Below are 19,826 nucleotides of genomic sequence, written 5' to 3'. Positions count from 1 at the left end.
TGTCAGAACTAATTTGCCCAACCAGGTAGAATGTTTGATGCAGAAAATATATTTTGAACATAAACAGTCAAATAGACTACATATTGGCAACTTTGCGCAATCCACTAAATTTATAAAGAATAGACTCATAGCCTATAACCTTTTTCTAGGCATACTAGAGATGTTATTTCCATAATCAATGAATATATTGTTAATTCACTTGATTTAAGAGCCAAAATACCCACCTTGTATTCCTGGAGTGGCGGTGAGAATTCCAGCCAAAGCGGCTATGAAGATCCATCCTAAACCCATGTTCACCGCATGCATACAAGACATTAAATCCAACGGTGCTGAATGCAGTATCTTCCTAGTTCAAATCACACCGATTCTCAAATATAATTATTGGTTCCCGGAAGTTCCAGATAAACAACAACACCGGGAAAAGTAGGCAGTGTATGTTTGACCGGGCTAGAGAATAGTTGGCATGTTGAGCTACGCGTGAAGACAGCAGGTAGGACAAACGGGGACCCTCTCTCCCTCTCTGAAAAACGGTGCGGGTCTGGACTCTGGAGAAAACGGAATGCAGACGCAACTGTTCGCGGTCGGCGAAACTTCAAGACAAAAAAAACGCAGGTGTCACCGACCGTAGATTTAAAAGCGGTACACCATGACGACGGGCGAAAATCCCTCTGGAAACCATATGATTATCCAGTGACCTGCGCTGCGCAAGAAGCGGGCCGACGCTATAAAGTTACTTGCTGTACAGCCTCTCCTCTCTCCAAACTGACTCACTACACCGGGAGGATTAAACGCAGTCGGGATAGAAATGCATGGTGTGCCGCCTGCTCACAGTGAATACAAGACAGGGCTATGCATATGCCCCCATTAAAAAACGACAGCTAATTTACATATCTCTCATTCCGATAACGTCATGCTTGAACGGGCACAATATGATGGGCTACTACCATAATGTTATTATGAGTTCAAATCAAAGCAAATGTTATTGGTCACATACACATGGTTAGCAGGTGTTAATGCGAGTGTAGCGAAATGCTTGTGCTTCTAGTTCCGACCATGCAGTAATATCTAACAAGTAATCTAACAATTTCACAGCAATTACCTTATACACACAAGTGTAAAGGAATGAATAATAATATATAAATAAAAAATATATGGATGAGCGATGGCCGAACGGCATAGGCAAGATGCAGTAGAGAGTACAGTATATACATATGAGATGAGTAATGTAGGGTATGTTAAAATTATATAAAATGGCATTGTTTAAAGTGGCTAGTGATACATTTATTACATCAATTGTTTTCATTATTTAAGTGGCTAGAGATTTGAGTCAGTATGTTGAGTTCTATTATTAGGGGCAATGATGTAAGACGACATCAACACTCCTTTGGGAATACCTGTATTGTAGCTATTGTATTATAGTGTTTAGACATTAGGCATAAATAACATTGGTTACTGGATTAAATGACCACTGTGGTCAATCCCAGTCAAGTCAGAGAGCGCGCTCTAACGACAGTCTGAGCTGATATTCCTCGGGAGGGGGGGGGGGGGGGGGGGGGGACGACCTCATCTTCAATCAACGGCAAAACGCTTTTTTTGTCCCCAGCCATTTGAAACCAAGAAAATAAATCCAAAAGACTCGTGGACTTTTCCATGTGAAAACAACAGTTTCCACTTCTGTTCCATGCATGCTTAGATCCTCAGCGTTCCCTCCAAGTGAAGTTATGTGCATCGCTGCGGGAAATAGGGGAAAAAAATAAATAAAAATCAGAACACTTTTTTTTATTAAATATGATTATTTTCACAAAAAAAGTAGTGCACTGGGCCTTTAATAGTTCCGTATTAGAGGACCGATATAGACGTCTGTAGCTGGGCACCCCCAAACATCTTCCCCGTGGCTATGGCTATGTGCAATGGAAAATGCTATTAAAAGAAGCCATTTAGATTGGGATTGGCCTTCTATCCAAATGCATCACCCTAAAAATGGTCTGAACTACTGTCTATCCAAAAGCCGATCATTGGGAATCCACGTGTTTATTCATTCATTCATTCACGTTCATGGACTGCCTACATCCAGACAGCTGATATTTAAGTGAGGCTCAGATTTGGGCAGACCATAATAATAGTTGTCCTGTTAATACATGTTAATACTGCCATCTGGTGTTGCAAAAGAGGAACTGTATTCAATCAGTGTATCATCACTGAACCATTCCCTGCCCTATACAATATTCTATTAATAGCAATTACATGTATAATGTTAGTTAGTGAGCAGACACTCCAATCCAGTAGTCTCCTTCAGCCATCCTTTACTGACAAGATCACATTCCATACCAGGGAACATTATCCAGTAGTCTCCTTCAGCCATCCTTTACTCACAAGATCACATTCTATACCAGGGAACATTATCCAGTAGTCTCCTTCAGCCATCCTTTACTCACAAGATCACATTCCATACCAGGGAACATTATCCAGTAGTCTCCTTCAGCCATCCTTTACTCACAAGATCACATTCTATACCAGGGAACATTATCCAGTAGTCTCCTTCAGCCATCCTTTACTCACAAGATCACATTCTATACCAGGGAACATTATCCAGTAGTCTCCTTCAGCCATCCTTTACTCACAAGATCACATTCTATACCAGGGAACATTATCCAGAGCGATTTAAAGTAAATTCAACACATGAAAAGGTCCACAAGACAGTCACGTAAAACATAACAATCATCATACTTTATTCAATACAGTGTACACAGTCAGTAATACATAAAAATCACAAGGAACACTTCAAGCTTCCTTATCCGTTGGTGTTTTCTGTACGAGTTCTTCACTCTTAAAGAGCAAGGCTTCACTCGTCTGACTACTGACGATCGCTCGCTCTATGAAATGTCCTGCGGGGTTAAAGGGAAGAGAGAACGGCTGTCAGATATAGCTTGGCACAGTGCCTAGGTCTAGTCCATTGGTAGTGCTGCCGTCCCTAATCCACATACGCCCCGGAGCAGAGAGGGGTTCCATCCCCTTCCTGTCCCTCTAACCAGTCTTAAAAATGTTCCTTCATTTCATAATAAATAAAAATACTATGTAGGGAATTTCATGTCGATGTACCAATAGACAGCTGTATTTTAGTCTTCTGGGTTCTAAGTAGGGAATTACATGATGGATATATCAGTGGAGACCAGCTCTTCCAGGTCAATAGGAGACACCATATTTCTCTATATACTCAGCCAGGGAAAGGAAGAATCATGTCTAAACCTATTTAGGATGGTTCATTTTATAACTTGAGATTACCGTAATTTCCGGACTATTAAGCGCACCTGAATATAAGCCTGAATTAAAAAAAATATATTATTTTGAACATAAATAAGCCGCACATGTCTATAAGCCGCAGGTGCCTACCGGTACATTGAAACAAATTAACTTTACACAGGCTTTAACCAAACACGGCTTGTAACAAAAATAAAGGCTTTAACGAAACACGGCTTGTAAAAAGTAGCCTACCAAGAAAGTCATTGCTCCAGACCATATTTCCTTTTCCAACAGCCAGATCAATTGCCTTCAACTTGAAAGCTGCATCATATGCATTTCTCTGTGTCTTTGCCATGATGAGGGTGACAAAATGACTACCGTAATCAGAATGATGGGAAGTTTGAGAGCGCGCGATTTAATCTAAACAGTAAACTAAAAAGTTGTTTGACCTTAACCCGTTCGGCAATTTCATTGGTCTAATGAAAGCTTCATGCCGCCAAAAAAACTGACCACATCACAGAATGCGTTTTGAAAGCGGGAAAAATTCATATATTAGCCGCATCATTGTTTAAGCCGCGGGATTCAAAGCCTGTGAAAAAAAGTAGCGGCTTATAGTCCGGAAATTACGGTAAGCTGAATTTATCTATCTATGATCTTCAATGCGTTTGGGAGCGATTGAGATACATTGTCTAGACACAGCAAAATATTGTCTATGTATAACGAGATCAGCAGATTTTAGGGAAATTGGTGTTTCCTTTGATTGACGAATTGCCTGGGCAAGCGGTTCAATGGATAATAGAAATAGCAAAGGACAAGTTGGATCGCCTTGTCTGCTGCTTCAAGTGATGCTGAACGGCGCAGATATTGCCTGTTAGAACTATGGCTGATGGATTGGCATAAAGTATTTTAATCATATGAATGAAATTGGAGCCAATTCCCATATGTTCAGACCAGAGATATTAACATTCTAGTTGATCAAAATCTTTTTCTACATCTAGAGATAAAGCAGCTGAATGAGCTGTTGTTTCTGATGAAGCATTTAAGATATGTAATAGTGGACGGAGGTTATCCGAAGATAAACATTTTTAACAAAAACTGCTTTGGTCCATGTGGTTTCGAGACGAGACGACGACATTTTGTAAAACAGTTTTATATTTTTTGTTAATCAAAAATAGGGGAAGAATCATGTCTAAAGTAGGGTGGGAACACAGTGGCTTCCTTACCTTTTCCTTATAAAAGCGGAATTAGTGCTGTATTCACATCTCTCCTAAATTAACCTTTGTGAATGGCTGCGTTAATCATTTCAAGCAATAGTAGAACTAATTGAGTCCAAAATGTTTAAATAGACCTCAGAATGAATACCGTCTAATCCAGATAATTTGCCTTTATTCATTCTATCCAATGTCCTTTTGAGATAATTGAGAGATTTTGTCTCCAAGCGAGATGTCTTCCACTGTTGAGAGAAGAGGCGTTCTTTATTATTGTAGAGAGGACTTAAGTCTGGCTTCGTTTGGATTTACAATCAGAGGTGTACAGTTCTTTATAGGAGCAGGAGAATATTTGATTGGTTCATTTGGTTTCTGACAGTAATTCCCCTGTTTCAGATTCAATAGTTACTATATTAGCTAATTGATCATTACTGCCTAACTTGGTGGTCAGTAAACGACTGGGATGATTACCATGGAATGAATGGTTCAGTCCAACCTAATGGATGGCAAATTCTGCTAGCTGTATTATCAATAAATGAAGTTCATAAATATATATTTTTTAAAGATGGTAGTTATTAATAGTTACGATGATCATACAATACTGATAACCTGATTGTTACATTGTGTCTAACATCATGTGCCTGAATGAGTTCTTGCCTTGTGCTTGCTAACATTCTACTGCTGGGTAAAGTTGTCCCTTGGCTCAGAATCAAAAGACAACTTCACTTCACACAGGTGTACAGATCCCCAGGTGTGTTGGATCTAGTGTCTGTGGGTATGTGTGTGTGTGTGTTAGTTTGCGTGTGTGTGTGTGTGTGTGTGTGTATGCGTGTCAAACGAAAAACTCAACGAGGTGGTTAAAGGCTGGCCGTCAGATTTTTTACGTTTACATTTTAGTCATTTAGCAGACGCTCTTATCCAGAGCGACTTACAGTAGTGAATGCATACATTTCATTCATTTCATACATTTTTTTTTAATATATATTATTTTTTGTACTGGCCCCCCGTGGGAATCGAACCCACAACCCTGGCGTTGTAAACACCATGCTCTACCAACTGAATCAACAGTCTATACAGCTGTCATTCTGTCAGGGGGGACAGAGTCTATACAGCTGTCATTCTGTCAGTGGGGACAGCGTCTACATTTTACATTTTACATTTGACATTTTAGTCATTTAGCAGACGCTCTTATCCAGAGCGACTTACATTTCATACATTTTTTTTCTGGGCTGGCCCCCCGTGGGAATCGAACCCACAACCCTGGCGTTGCAAACACCATGCTCTACCAACTGAGCTACAGGGAAGGTCTATACAGCTGTCATTCTGTCAGGGGGGACAGAGTCTATACAGCTGTGCATTATTGTACTCACATCTCTGTGGAGGCAACTATAGAATTAAATAAATAATAATTTACAGGATCTCTGTGGAGGCAACTCTATATTTTAAATGTGTCCAATAAAATACAATCATCATGGTGGTACGTACCAAAGATACCCAGCCGATGAGAACACACTTGCTGTGTGGGTGGAACCTAAGTTTGTATTGTTGTAGTCACATGGCTGAGGCACCATCATATGAATTTTAACCGTCTAAAGCCCAATGTGATATATGTCAGATTCACTTTAAAAAAGCCTGGTGTTTGTCAATTCAAATGAATGAATCATCATCACGGTTGGTACATACCGAAGCTAGCCGGCCGGTGAGAGCAGACATCCTCGACGACAGTCTGCATGTTGGCTATAAGCTGCTCCTTGGGCATGTCCAGCTGTGGGGAGGACAACAATGTTGAGCAGTTTTTTTTTTTTTTTTTCTGTTAGAAAGTAGACTCAGCGAAATGACATTGCTACTAGTAGCATCGTATCCATTGCTATATTAGTGAGATAATGTGATTTGTACTGAATACAAGGTAAACCATTGGATGGCTCTGACTGCATGTGTGGGTAACTCTCTGAGTAGACCCAGGAGCCACTGCGGCTCCTAACGAGTTCAGATTTTTTTATGGCCCCTAACTCGATCAAAGTTAGCCAACCCTGCACGAAAACATTGTGCCGTTCCCCTACCATTTCAAGCTTTAAAAAAAATTAAAAAAAACATATTACATAAAAGCAAGCTTTGCTTTTATACTGACTTACAAGACCATCAGGTTTGATTGAGTGAGCTGTTTTCTAGTAATGTGGTGCCTGCCTTTATTCCCTTAAACCTTTTTTTTTTATAAATACGTCATTGAGATTTATTTTAAATTTTTATAATAAACTTTTTTTTGTTGTCAACATAACAGGTGGTTGTGTGTTGGACACAGTGCTGTGAAAAAGTATTTGCCTCCGTCCTGATTTCTTTTTTTCACATTTGTCACAGTTAAATGTTTCAGATCAAACAAATTTTAATATTACGCAAAGATAACCGAAGTAAACACAAAATTCAGTTTTTAAGTGATAATTGTATTTATTAAAAGGGGAAAAAAAATCTATCTGAACCTTCATGACCCTATGTGACAAAGTAATTTCCCCCCCCCTTGTTAAATCATGAATTTACTGTGGTTAATCAAATTTTTTGGGAAAGCTGAGTCCAATTTCACTAGCCACACCCAGGCCTGGTTACTGCCAGACCTGTTGAATCAAGAAATCACTTAAATACAACCTGTCTGAAAAGTGAAGTAGGCCAAAAGATCTCAAAAAGCAAGACATCATGCCGCGATCCAAAGAAATTCAGTAACAGATGAGAAACAAAGTAATTGACATTATCAGTCTGGAAAGGGTTACAAAGCCATTTCTAAAGCTTTGGGACTCCAGCGAACCACAGTGAGAGACATTATCCACAAATGGAGAACATTTGGAACAGTGGTGAACCTTCCCAGGAGTGGCTGCCGGCCTAACGAAATTACCCCAAGAGCGCAGCGACGACTCATCCAAGAGGTCACAAAAAAACCCACAACAACATCTAAAAACAACTGCAGGCCTCAGTTAAGGTCAGTGTTCATGACTCAACCATAAGAAAGAGACTGGGTAAAAATGGCATCCATGGCAGAGTTCCCAAGGTGAAAACCACTGCTGACGAAAAAGAACATAAAGGCTCGTCGCACTTTTGGCAAAAAACATCTTGATGATCCCCAAGACTTTTGGGAAAATATTCTGTGGACTGAAGAGACAAAAGTTGAACTTTTTTGGAAGGTTTGCGCCCAGTTACGTCTGGCGTAAAAGTAACACAGCATTTCAGAAAAAGAACATCGTACCAACAGTCAAATATGGTGGTATTAATGTGATGGTCTGGGGCTGCTTTGCTGCTTCAGGACCTGGACGACTTGCTGGGATTGATGGAACCATGAATTCTGCTCTCTACCAAAAAATCCTGAAGGAGAATGTCCGGCCATCAGTTCGTGACCTGAAGCGCACTTGGGTTCTGCAGCAGGACAATGATCCAAAACACACCAGCAAGTCCACCTCAGAATGGCTTAAAAAACCCCAAATGAAGGTTTGGGAGTGGCCTAGTCAAAGTCCGGACTTGAATCCGATTGAGATGCTGTGGCTTGACCTTAAAAAAGGTGGTTCATGCTTGAAAACCCTCCAATGTGGCTGAATAAAAACAATTCTGTAAAGTAGAGTGGGTCAAAACTCCTCCACAGCGATGTGAAAGACTCATTGCCAGTTATCGCAAACGTTTCATTGCAGTTGTTGCTGCTGAGGGTGGCACAACCAGTTATTAGGTTTAGGGGGGAAATACTTTGTCACATGGGGCCATGAAGGTTCGGATAGCTTTTTTCCCTTAATAAATAAAATCAGCACTTAAAAACTGCATTTTGTGTTTACTTGGGTTATCTTTGTGTAAAATGTACATTTGTTTGATGATTTGAAACATGACAAATGTGCAAAAAAAAAAAGAAATCAGGAAGGAGGCAAATATTTTTTCATTAACAGCTGATTTTCCAGAGGGAAGTGAAAAAACAGAAACCCATTTAAGCCAATATGGTGTAAACTGGAAAAATATTCTTTACAACAGCTATGTTGGCTTGTAGCCAGCTAACGTTACAACAGCCTTGTAGCTAGCTAACATTTCAACAGCCTTGATGGCTTGTAGCTAGCCAATGTTACTGGTTAACACTAGTTGGCTAGCGAACTGGCAATAGCAGCCAAGGGGCGTTCGCCATCTTATTTGTTTGTGCTCAGTCTGTTTACACGCAAGTGTCAAGGCCAACAGTTCATACATATGACGTCAGCCATGTGGAAAACTTTCCATAGGAAAATATAGCTACCTTGCTTTGCTTGTGGCTTTCCTCTCATACAACTGGTGTTAGCTAGCTAGCTACTAGCACTGTTGCTGCGCAGCCCATGTGCTTTGGTCCGGTTTTAGAACTCATGAGATTCGGCTGAAAATATGTCAGAAATGTAACAAAAAATGGTAGCACATCATTGGACAGAAATGAGCACGAGAGCGATAAATTATCAATTTAATTAAAAAAAAAAAAAAAAACTGTTGCACCTACAAATTGAGTCAATCTGACATTTTTAATCCAATGGTCACTTTATGGATGCTATAATCTGGTTTTAATCCGAGGTCTAGAATTTGAGCACATGGGCGCAGAAAATACTCTGAAAACTAAATTGCTAACGACCCTGTTAAAAATCTGAAATATGGATTTCGGTAACTGCCGGACAGCTCATGACGAGAGGAGGGGGAGTGTGTTGTGTAACCTCCCAAATTGATTTTGCGAATTTTCATCGACATTGGTGTCATTTTGACATAGATATGATAGTAGGGAGATTTTAATTGAGTATTTGGCATCACCCCCACAACAATTAAACTCTAGAACAGCAATATAGCATGTTAGTAACGTATGAATCTGGCAGACATTTATGGTATGTGAAGATCACACACATATGCTTTATGGTTTGGGTGTACGAATGATTGTAGGCAACTCCCAACGCCTTCAGATTTACCGTTCCTACTCTAGTGAGGACAGCGTTCCTTCAGACTTACCGTTTCTACTCTAGTGAGGACAGCGTTCCTTCAGACATACCGTTCCTACTCTAGTGAGGACAGTGTTCCTTCAGACATACCATTCCTACTCTAGTGAGGACAGCGTTCCTTCAGACTTACCGTTTCTACTCTAGTGAGGACAGTGTTCCTTCAGACATACCGTTCCTACTCTAGTGAAGACAGTGTTCCTTCAGACTTACCGTTCCTACTCTAGTGATGACAGCGTCCTTCTCCACTGTATATTCATGGCCAGTCTTGAACAACTCCAGCATCTTGGGAATGTCGACTCCAACCGACCCTGAAACGGTGAGAGAGAGAGAGAGACATGATTGTCATCTACTCCTAACTTCTACCTCTCTGAGCCTGGTTCCTCTCAAGTAAAATTGGGGGAGGGGGCGATAAACCGAACATACCGACCACTTACCGCAGGCATTTTGTTGACAGAGTTCATTACGATAAGTACGTTAGCCTATTCTAGAGAAATGTGACGTTTAAAAATGAAATACATTTTTGCTAACATGAGTGATATTTAAGGATGTCTACAACCATCAAACTAGCAGTGGTTCAAAGGATAATAAAAACAAGTGTGGTACAGATGAACGTTAGAAACTAACATTTATCATTAAATCGCATCAATTCAGGCAATTTGTTACAATATGAATTTTTGTTAATATTTCCCCGCTCTACGTTTCTTTCTTCCAGGGAATTTATTTGCCACTGTGCTTCTGCTTGCTCTTTTGGGGGAACTAAAAGCGGTTTACTGTAAAGGACTTTCGTAAAGAGGACTATATATGCAAATACAATTAGATTGATTGGTTGGTTGGTTACTGGAGTGTGACCAACCTCTCTTGTTCTTCGGGAACTTCTTGCGCAGTTTGTTCTTCAGAGGCAGTAGTTTGGAGATCATGTCTGGGACTGCTACGTAGAAATCGGCATCCACTTCATCATCTAAGATCTACAATCATTAAGGACAACAGGTTAAGACATTAACTAAAACAAATGTGTGTGTGGAGAGAGAGACATAGACACAGAGAGACACAGAGAGAGAGAGAGACACAGAGAGACACAGAGAGAGAGAGAGACACAGAGAGACACAGAGAGAGAGAGAGACACAGAGACACAGAGAGAGAGAGCGGCCCCTCCCACAAACGCAGCTCCGTTCTCCTGGGCTACTTTAGCTTGATCAGGATTCTGTACAGAAATAGACATACAGACACAGTGTCATTCATTTACACAGTAATATCGTATGAGAAAAATGCATGGGACCTATCCTGACATGGGGGGTCTATGAAGGTAACTCCCAATCACATGTCAAATCACAGTTCATTCGTGATGTGCGCAGGATACAGCTGGTGTAAACGGTACAGTGAAATGCTTACTTACAGGATACAGCTGGTGTAAACGGTACAGTGAAATGCTTACTTACAGGATACAGCTGGTGTAAACGGTACAGTGAAATGCTTACTAACAGGATACAGCTGGTGTAAACGGTACAGTGAAATGCTTACTAACAGGATACAGCTGGTGTAAACGGTACAGTGAAATGCTTACTTACAGGATACAGCTGGTGTAAACGGTACAGTGAAATGCTTACTTACAGGATACAGCTGGTGTAAACGGTACAGTGAAATGCTTACTAACAGGATACAGCTGGTGTAAACGGTACAGTGAAATGCTTACTAACAGGATACAGCTGGTGTAAACGGTACAGTGAAATGCTTACTTACAGGATACAGCTGGTGTAAACGGTACAGTGAAATGCTTACTTACAGGATACAGCTGGTGTAAACGGTACAGTGAAATGCTTACTTACAGGATACAGCTGGTGTAAACGGTACAGTGAAATGCTTACTTACAGGATACAGCTGGTGTAAACGGTACAGTGAAATGCTTACTTACAGGATACAGCTGGTGTAAACGGTACAGTGAAATGCTTACTTGCAATGCAACAGTGTTATGGAACGTTACACGTTACATTAAGTGCGTTTATTTTAGCTAAGAATTCACCCCCCTGCCCAGTCTAATAAAATATATAGACATAATATATGTCATTTAGCAGACGCTTACAGTACAGTGAGCGCATACATGTTTTATTTGCGCAATGCGGGAATTGAACCCACGACCTTGATGTTGCTAGCGATACTTTCTTACTGAGGCACACAGAACCTCGAAGCCTCTTTTTACTGAAACATGCTAGTTGACATACAGATCATGTATTTTCATACATCACTGCCAGCTTAACAAAAGAACTCCAATAGAATGACTGATTCAAATATAAAAATGACTTAGGAGGAACTCTGCAATGTCCATCAAGGAAGACACAGCAGACTTATTACTAATTTAATTACTAATGTAATATTTAGTTAGGATGAAGGGAGATGATCAAGTGTTAACAGTAGTTGATAGTAGTCATATAACAAACCTCTGTGAAAACTGCAACTTTGTTGACTTCTGTCTTGAACGGGTGTGGCAAATGAACTGTGCTGACAAAGGGATCCACTTTTTTCTGGAAGAGGAAGATTCAAACCAAGCAGGTAAATACTGTACATCTTTGTGCTGCTGTGAACTCAACGCCTACATTTAAAAAAATAAAATAAATATGCACATAACAGATGAAGAAATCTGGATTTTACTAAACCATATTTACCTAAACCATGACTTAGGTCACCATGACGACACAAAGTGTACTTCCCGAACGGCACACTAGCCAGTACATAGTGCACTACTTTTGAACAGAGTCTATAGGGCCCTGGGTCAAAAATAGTGCACTATATAGGGAATGGGGTTGCCATTTGAGACAAAACCCAACCTCTTCTTTAAATCAACTATTAAAATCTTTCCTCCCTGTTAAAATGTTTTATCTTAGTTTCGAGTGCTCTGAATGTATTCTGCATTTCAACATCAGCATTGCATAGTTATAGAGGCAATCTATGACTGTTACATCCATTTTCTGACTTTTGTATTAATGATACAGTACTGTGAGGAAGGACGTACACCCCCTGAAAAGTGGAGTTTTTTTTTATACATATTTTTAACATTAGGATATGTTATCTTCATTTCAACACCGACAGATAAAGGTTACCTAATTTAACAAATAACACTGAAATTATATTTGCAACCATTTATTTAACAAAATTCTACAGAAATGCAATTTCCTTGTGCGGAAAACAATAAGTACAGCCCACTTCAATAGCTTGTGTTGCCCCCAGAAATCACTTCACGTAGACGTTTCTTGTGTCTATCGGTCGACTGGGAGGAGTTTTTGTTCACTCTTGCATGTACGGCCCGCTTCAAGTCCCCCACAGCATTTCTACAGGATCAACACCTGGGCTTTGACTCTATAACCCTCCATTTCTAGAGGATCAACACCTGGGCTTTGACTCTATAACCCTCCATTTCTATAGGATCAACACCTGGGCTTTGACTCTATAACCCTCCATTTCTACAGGATCAACACCTGGGCTTTGACTCCATAACCCTCCATTTCTACAGGATCAACACCTGGGCTTTGACTCTATAACCCTCCATTTCTATAGGATCAACACCTGGGCTTTGACTCTATAACCCTCCATTTCTATAGGATCAACACCTGGGCTTTGACTCTATAACCCTCCATTTCTATAGGATCAACACCTGGGCTTTGACTCTATAACCCTCCATTTCTACAGGATCAACACCTGGGCTTTGACTCCATAACCCTCCATTTCTACAGGATCAACACCTGGGCTTTGACTCTATAACCCTCCATTTCTATAGGATCAACACCTGGGCTTTGACTCTATAACCCTCCATTTCTATAGGATCAACACCTGGGCTTTGACTCCATAACCCTCCATTTCTTACTTCTGATCCATTTTTAGTTCAACTTTAGCTTTACCGTTATTTTACCAGGTAAATTAACAGAGAACACATTCTTATTTACAGAAACGACACCCTACACAGGGCAATGTCCCCAATCAGTGCCCTGGGGCATTGGGATATTTGATATACTCATTAGGTATGTAGTATACAGAATGTTAGTATGGGTATTCGAACACAGCCATGCACTCCGACATTAATTGGGGCAAGAGATGCCTGTAGATCACTCGATGTTAGCCTGTACTTCTTTTAAGTATCCTTCTGTCAGCTCTTGGGCTGAATTTGGTGAGACGGCCTGTCCTAGATAGATCACCTGTGGTGTGAAATGTTCTCCCATTTGTCGATTATCTGTCAGACAGTGGAATGATTTGACTTCAAATAGCTTGGAAATGGTTTTGTAACTCCTCAGAGTCATGGGCCTCAGCAATCTCAGAGAGCTTTATTGATCTTGGCATGACATGTTTACCTCACACCTGTATAATTAAGACCAAAACAAAGTTTCTGAATTTTTTTATATAAGACTGGAACCTCCGAGTTACACTAATGATTTTATAATAATTTGCACCTGATTCTAATTGTAGCCATTTGATTGGATGATAAAAGGTAGGGATGTATGAACTTTTTCCACACATGGAAATTGCATAAATTATTGCAAAAGTGTAATTTGTGTTATTTGATAAATTAGGTTATCTGTCAATTAGCGTTGAAAATGAAGATCAAAATACAACTTTTCAGGTTGTGTACTTCCTTACTGCAACGCGGAGCGCCTGGATTACATCCCTTAGCCATGGAATAATGGTCTTATACCACAAACCCGAGGTGCCATTTTGCTCTTTTAAAAGTGGTTACCAAGTTAATTAGAGCAGTATAAAGTGATGTTCGTTAAACTGTCTAAGCTCACAGGAACCCAAAAGTAAAAGATTGTTTACAAAGAAATAAAACAATGTAATTGTAAACAAACACCGAATATGTCTCAAAACACGGTTAAAAATACAATTTTGATATCACGGCTGGTTAGACCTTGCAGCCATAGCGATATCTAGGACTTTGAGAGTGGTTATTTTCCAGCGTCACACCTTAGCCTTTTACCAAAACAGTGGCAGGATGACCCACTTTCGTATTGTTTGAACGGCAGATGGCGGCTTTAACGAGGGGACGCATCAGTGCTACTCCAGACGGGGACGTTGGATACGCTACTGGTGAACTGTGATGAAGCTCAAAATACCTTTTATTCCACATGAAACCCCTTGGAGGAGTGACATCCACCATCTAATATATATATATATATATAGGCCATATAGCAGGCGCCTCGTTGGATGACAACGAACTGTGCGTTTGTTGTTGTTGGTATCAAGCATGTATTAAGCGTTTGGCCAGGTTTTAGAACGACTACCCATGTCAGCTCCTTTCTTCACAACATGTCCGTGACGTAACAATACCTCCGTCAGTAAACGACCCGCCGTAAAAACAAGCAAAACAGAGCAGAGAAATGAACAGACGTTTTTTTTTTTTTTATGATTAGCATTGGGGATCATTTGTATCCAAGTCTGTACAGTGTTGTGGTATCAACAAATTGCTTTCACTGGACATCTTGAAAACAAATCAGAAATAAACAGCACAAAAACGGAAGTATCAGTTATCACTTAGCAATGGCTATGGAGGAGAAAGTGGTGCTCTCTGAACGTTCAGACAGAAACTGCATTGGCCAAACTCTCCATTTCTATATGAATCTGGTTTCATCGTTCCCTGCAGGCATCACCTCTGCCATAACCACAGCTAGACTGCAGAGTGTAGTTCTACAAATTAAGAAGATGAAACAAGTGAGAAAAATTCGGTGAAGATATTCAACACCCGTTGTTAGGACAATAAAGGTTTGCTTTTATTTTTGAAGCAAACTCCACCACTATCCTACCAAGGGGTGTTGAATATCTTCACATCTTTAGTGTGATCTGCTACACTGTTCATGAACAGCTGCTTAAAAAGGGAGGTAGTGACAGCATTTATTTTTCTCTGAAGAGAAGAACTAAAATCGAAAAGAAAAAAATATATATCTGGTATCTTTTGCTAGTCCGTACCTTTTTCTCCAGCTTCATGTCCAACTTGAGGTTGATATAAACAGGCTGGTCCAGAGTTGTATAGTCCAGCGTCTGGAAATTCTTTAGCATGTCCACAGCCACCGCGGTCTCATACACCGGTTTGGGGTAGAACCTGGTCACGTACACGTCATCCACCGGTACCCACGCCGTCAGCCCATACGGTTTGTGACGACCTGTGTTGTCTATAGGCTTCTGCTCTTTCTTCTCCTCTTTCTCTTTGTCATCTTTTTTGTCTTTTTTAAATGTCCTGTAGAGAGAAAATATGTTTGTGTTATTTCAATGCCCTGTAGAGAGAAAATATGTTTGTGTTATTTCAATGCCCTGTAGAGAGAAAATATGTTTGTGTTATTTCAATGCCCTGTAGAGAGAAAATATGTTTGTGTTATTTCAATGCCCTGTAGAGAGAAAATATGTTTGTGTTATTTCAATGCCCTGAGGAGAGAAATATGTTTGTGTTATTTCAATGCCCTGTGGAGAGAAGAAAATATGTTTGTGTTATTTCAATGCCCTGTGGAGAGAAGAAAATATGTTTGTGTTATTTCAATGCCCTGTGGAGAGAAGAAAATATGTTTGTGTTATTTCAATGCCCTGTGGAGAGAAGAAAATATGTTTGTGTTATTTCAATGCCCTGTAGAGAGAAGAAAATATGTTTGTGTTATTTCAATGCCCTGTAGAGAGAAGAAAATATGTTTGTGTTATTTCAATGCCCTGTAGAGAGAAGAAAATATGTTTGTGTTATTTCAATGCCCTGTAGAGAGAAGAAAATATGTTTGTGTTATTTCAATGCCCTGTAGAGATGAAATATGTTTGTGATTTTTTTTGTCTGATGGGTGTTGTCTGATGGGGAATAATGATGTCTAAGATAAATGCATGCCTACATGTAGATGCTCATTCAGCAAACAACACATTGTATGTTCCATCTGACTCTGTGAAAGGAGAACATTCGATGTGTGTGTGTTAAATGACTTACTTCGCGGCAGCATAGGTCCTAACAGGGAGATGTCTGGATGCAACCGGAGAAACACTTGTATATGCTGGAATACCAGCCACCAGGAGATGTCTTTGGCATCCTGCTAAAACTAAGAGAAAACCAACATAGCAGGTCAGCCTGATTATCACCACTAAATTCATTTTCTAGTGGTGTAAAATAACTAAGTTAAAATACTTTGAAGAACCACTTCAAGCTGGAATCCTTAATGGTGAATCAACCACATTAATTTACGATATTACAACAAAGAAGTTAACGCAAACCAACAGTTTTTTCTCTCCCTCAGACATCTAAGCATGCACGATATAAGAGCACAATATATACAGCAATGTTTCCTCCCCTCCCCATGCTGCGGGCCCTTCCTTAGCTCGGCAACAAAAACAATAACAACGGTGGTGGGGCAGCCAGTGGGGCCATTTTTCAAAGACTGTGGATTCCATCTTTAGGTAGTATCTGTACTTCACCGTTAAGATTTGACTCACTAAACAGAGAACATCCCTGGTCACCCCTACTGCCTCTGATCTGGTGGACTCACTAAACAGAGAACATCCCTGGTCACCCCTACTGCCTCTGATCTGGAGGACTCACTAAACAGAGAACATCCCTGGTCACCCCTACTGCCTCTGATCTGGTGGACTCACTAAACAGAGAACATCCCTGGTCACCCCTACTGCCTCTGATCTGGAGGACTCACTAAACAGAGAACATCCCTGGTCACCCCTACTGCCTCTGATCTGGAGGACTCACTAAACAGAGAACATCCCTGGTCATCCCTACTGCCTCTGATCTGGAGGACTCACTAAACAGAGAACATCCCTGGTCACCCCTACTGCCTCTGATCTGGAGGACTCACTAAACAGAGAACATCCCTGGTCATCCCTACTGCCTCTGATCTGGAGGACTCACTAAACAGAGAACATCCCTGGTCACCCCTACTGCCTCTGATCTGGAGGACTCACTAAACAGAGAACATCCCTGGTCACCCCTACTGCCTCTGATCTGGAGGACTCACTAAACAGAGAACATCCCTGGTCCTCCCTACTGCCTCTGATCTGGAGGACTCACTAAACAGAGAACATCCCTGGTCACCCCTACTGCCTCTGATCTGGAGGACTCACTAAACAGAGAACATCCCTGGTCCTCCCTACTGCCTCTGATCTGGAGGACTCACTAAACAGAGAACATCCCTGGTCATCCCTACTGCCTCTGATCTGGAGGACTCACTAAACAGAGAACATCCCTGGTCATCCCTACTGCCTCTGATCTGGAGGACTCACTAAACAGAGAACATCCCTGGTCCTCCCTACTGCCTCTGATCTGGTGGACTCACTAAACAGAGAACATCCCTGGTCCTCCCTACTGCCTCTGATCTGGCATAGTCACTAAACACAAATCCTTTGTTGTAAATGTTTGAGTATGCCCCTGGCTATCCGCTAATAAAAACAAGAAAAGCATACCATCTGGTTTGTTTAAAATAAGGAATTTGAAATTATTTATACTTTTACTTTTGATACTTAAGTATATTTCAAACCAAATACTTTTACTCAATTAGTATTTCACTGGGTGACTTTGAGGGTAAATCCATTTGAAGTCAATAACTTTGACAGCACCTCTTATGGTTTGAAGGAAACCTTCCATACATACAGTGCATTCGGAAAGTATTCAGACCCCTGGATTTTTTCCACATTTTGTTACGTTACAGCCTTATTCTAAAATTGATTAAATTGTTGTTTTACTCTCAATCTACATACAATTCCCCATAATGACAAAGCAAATGCATTAAAAACACAAAACTGAAATATGACATTTACATAAGTATTCAGACCCTTTATTCAGTACTTTGTTGAAGCAGCAATTACAGCCTTGAGTCTTCTTGGGTATGACGCTACAAGCTTGGCACACCTGTATTTGGAGAGTTTCTCCCATTCTTCTCTGCAGATGCTCTCAAGCTCTGTCAGGATGGGTGGGGAGTGTCGCTGCACAGCTATTTTCAGGTCTCTCCAGAGATGTTCGATCGGGTTCAAGTCCGGGCTCTGGCTGGGTCACTCAAGGACATTGAGACTTGTCCTGAAGCCACTCCTGCATTGTCTTGGCTGTGTGCTCTCTGTAGTTTTCTCCGTTCATCTTTCCCTTGATCCTGACTAGTCTCCCAGTCCCTGCTGCTGAAAAACATCCCCACAGCATGATGCTGTCACCACCATGCTTCACCGTAGGGATGGTGCCAGGTTTCCTCCAGATGTGACGCTGGCATTCAGGCCAAAGAGTTCAATATTGGTTTCATGAGACCAGAGAATCTTGTTTCTCATAGTCAAAGTCCTTTAGGTGACTTTTGGCAAACTCCAAGGGGGCTGACATGTGCCTTTTACTGAGGAGTGGCTTCTATCTGTCCACTCTACCATAAAGGCCTGATTTGGTGGAGTTCTGCAGAGATGGTTGTCCTTTTGGAAGATTTTCCCATCTCCACAGAGGAACTCTGGAGCTCTGTCATAGTGACCATCGGGTTCTTGTTCACCTCCCTGACCAAGGCCCTTCTCCCACGATTGCTCAGTTTGGCCAGGCGGCCAGCTCTAGGAAGAGTTTTGGTGGTTCCAAACTTCTTCCATTAAGAATGATGGAGGCCACTGTGTTCTTGGTGACCTTCGATGTTGCAGACATCCTTTCTCGGACCTCTACGGACAATTCCTTCGACCTCATGACTTGGTTTTTTACTCTAACATGCACTGTCAACTGTGGGACCTTAAATAGACAGCTGTATGCCTTTCCAAGTCATGTCCAATTAATTGAATTTAGCACAGCTGGGCTACAATCAAGTTATAGAAATATCTCAAGGCTGATCAATGGAAACAGGATGCACCTGAGCTCAATTTCAAGTCTCATAGCAAAGGGTCTGAATACTTAGGTAAATAAGGTATGTTTTTTTTTTTTTTTTATAAATGTGCAACATGTTCTAAAAACCTGTTTTCGCTTTGTCATTATGGGGTATAGTGTGTAGATTGATTAAATAAAATGTTTCCTCATCAATTTTAGAATAAGGATGTAAAGTAACAAAATGTGGAAAAAGTCAAGGGGTCTGAATACTTTTCCAACGGGAAAAAGTCACACTGCCCCGAGCTGGAGATATCAGGTCAGTTACCTTCCCTAGTCAGCTGGAGATATCAGGTCAGTTACCTTCCCTGGTCAGCTGGAGATATCAGGTCAGTTACCTTCCCTGGTCAGCTGGAGATATCAGGTCAGTTACCTTCCCTAGTCAGCTGGAGATATCAGGTCAGTTACCTTCCCTGGTCAGCTGGAGATATCAGGTCAGTTACCTTCCCTGGTCAGCTGGAGATATCAGGTCAGTTACCTTCCCTAGTCAGCTGGAGATATCAGGTCAGTTACCTTCCCTGGTCAGCTGGAGATATCAGGTCAGTTACCTTCCCTGGTCAGCTGGAGATATCAGGTCAGTTACCTTCCCTAGTCAGCTGG

The 19,826-nt window shown here is 41.0% G+C and overlaps 2 protein-coding genes across 2 annotated transcripts in view; both read right to left on the bottom strand.

The window, feature by feature from the left end:
* Positions 1–786, bottom strand: part of LOC145863990 (extracellular matrix organizing protein FRAS1) — a 112,451-nt gene extending 111,665 nt beyond the window's left edge. The window contains exon 1 of the mRNA XM_082968767.1: positions 225–786. Coding sequence (XP_082824893.1) covers positions 225–315 — 91 coding nt within the window. The 5' untranslated portion in view covers positions 316–786. The remainder of the gene's footprint in view (positions 1–224) is intronic.
* Positions 787–2,705: 1,919 nt separating this feature from the next.
* mrpl1 (mitochondrial ribosomal protein L1) overlaps positions 2,706–19,826 on the bottom strand; it is a 19,183-nt gene continuing 2,062 nt past the window's right edge. The window contains exons 2-9 of the mRNA XM_082968728.1: positions 16,344–16,452; positions 15,353–15,620; positions 11,842–11,925; positions 10,539–10,610; positions 10,263–10,374; positions 9,620–9,717; positions 6,132–6,213; positions 2,706–2,885 (exon numbers count right to left, since the gene is read on the bottom strand). Of these exons, the coding sequence (XP_082824854.1) occupies positions 2,782–2,885; positions 6,132–6,213; positions 9,620–9,717; positions 10,263–10,374; positions 10,539–10,610; positions 11,842–11,925; positions 15,353–15,620; positions 16,344–16,452 (929 nt within the window). The 3' untranslated portion in view covers positions 2,706–2,781. The remainder of the gene's footprint in view (positions 2,886–6,131; positions 6,214–9,619; positions 9,718–10,262; positions 10,375–10,538; positions 10,611–11,841; positions 11,926–15,352; positions 15,621–16,343; positions 16,453–19,826) is intronic.

This window comes from Salmo salar, chromosome 24, assembly GCF_965601325.2.
Source record: "Salmo salar chromosome 24, fSalSal1, whole genome shotgun sequence".
NCBI classification, from domain to species: Eukaryota; Metazoa; Chordata; class Actinopteri; order Salmoniformes; family Salmonidae; genus Salmo; species Salmo salar.
The sequence above is the reverse complement of the archived record's forward strand: the minus strand, read 5'-3'. Positions and strand labels throughout refer to the sequence as shown.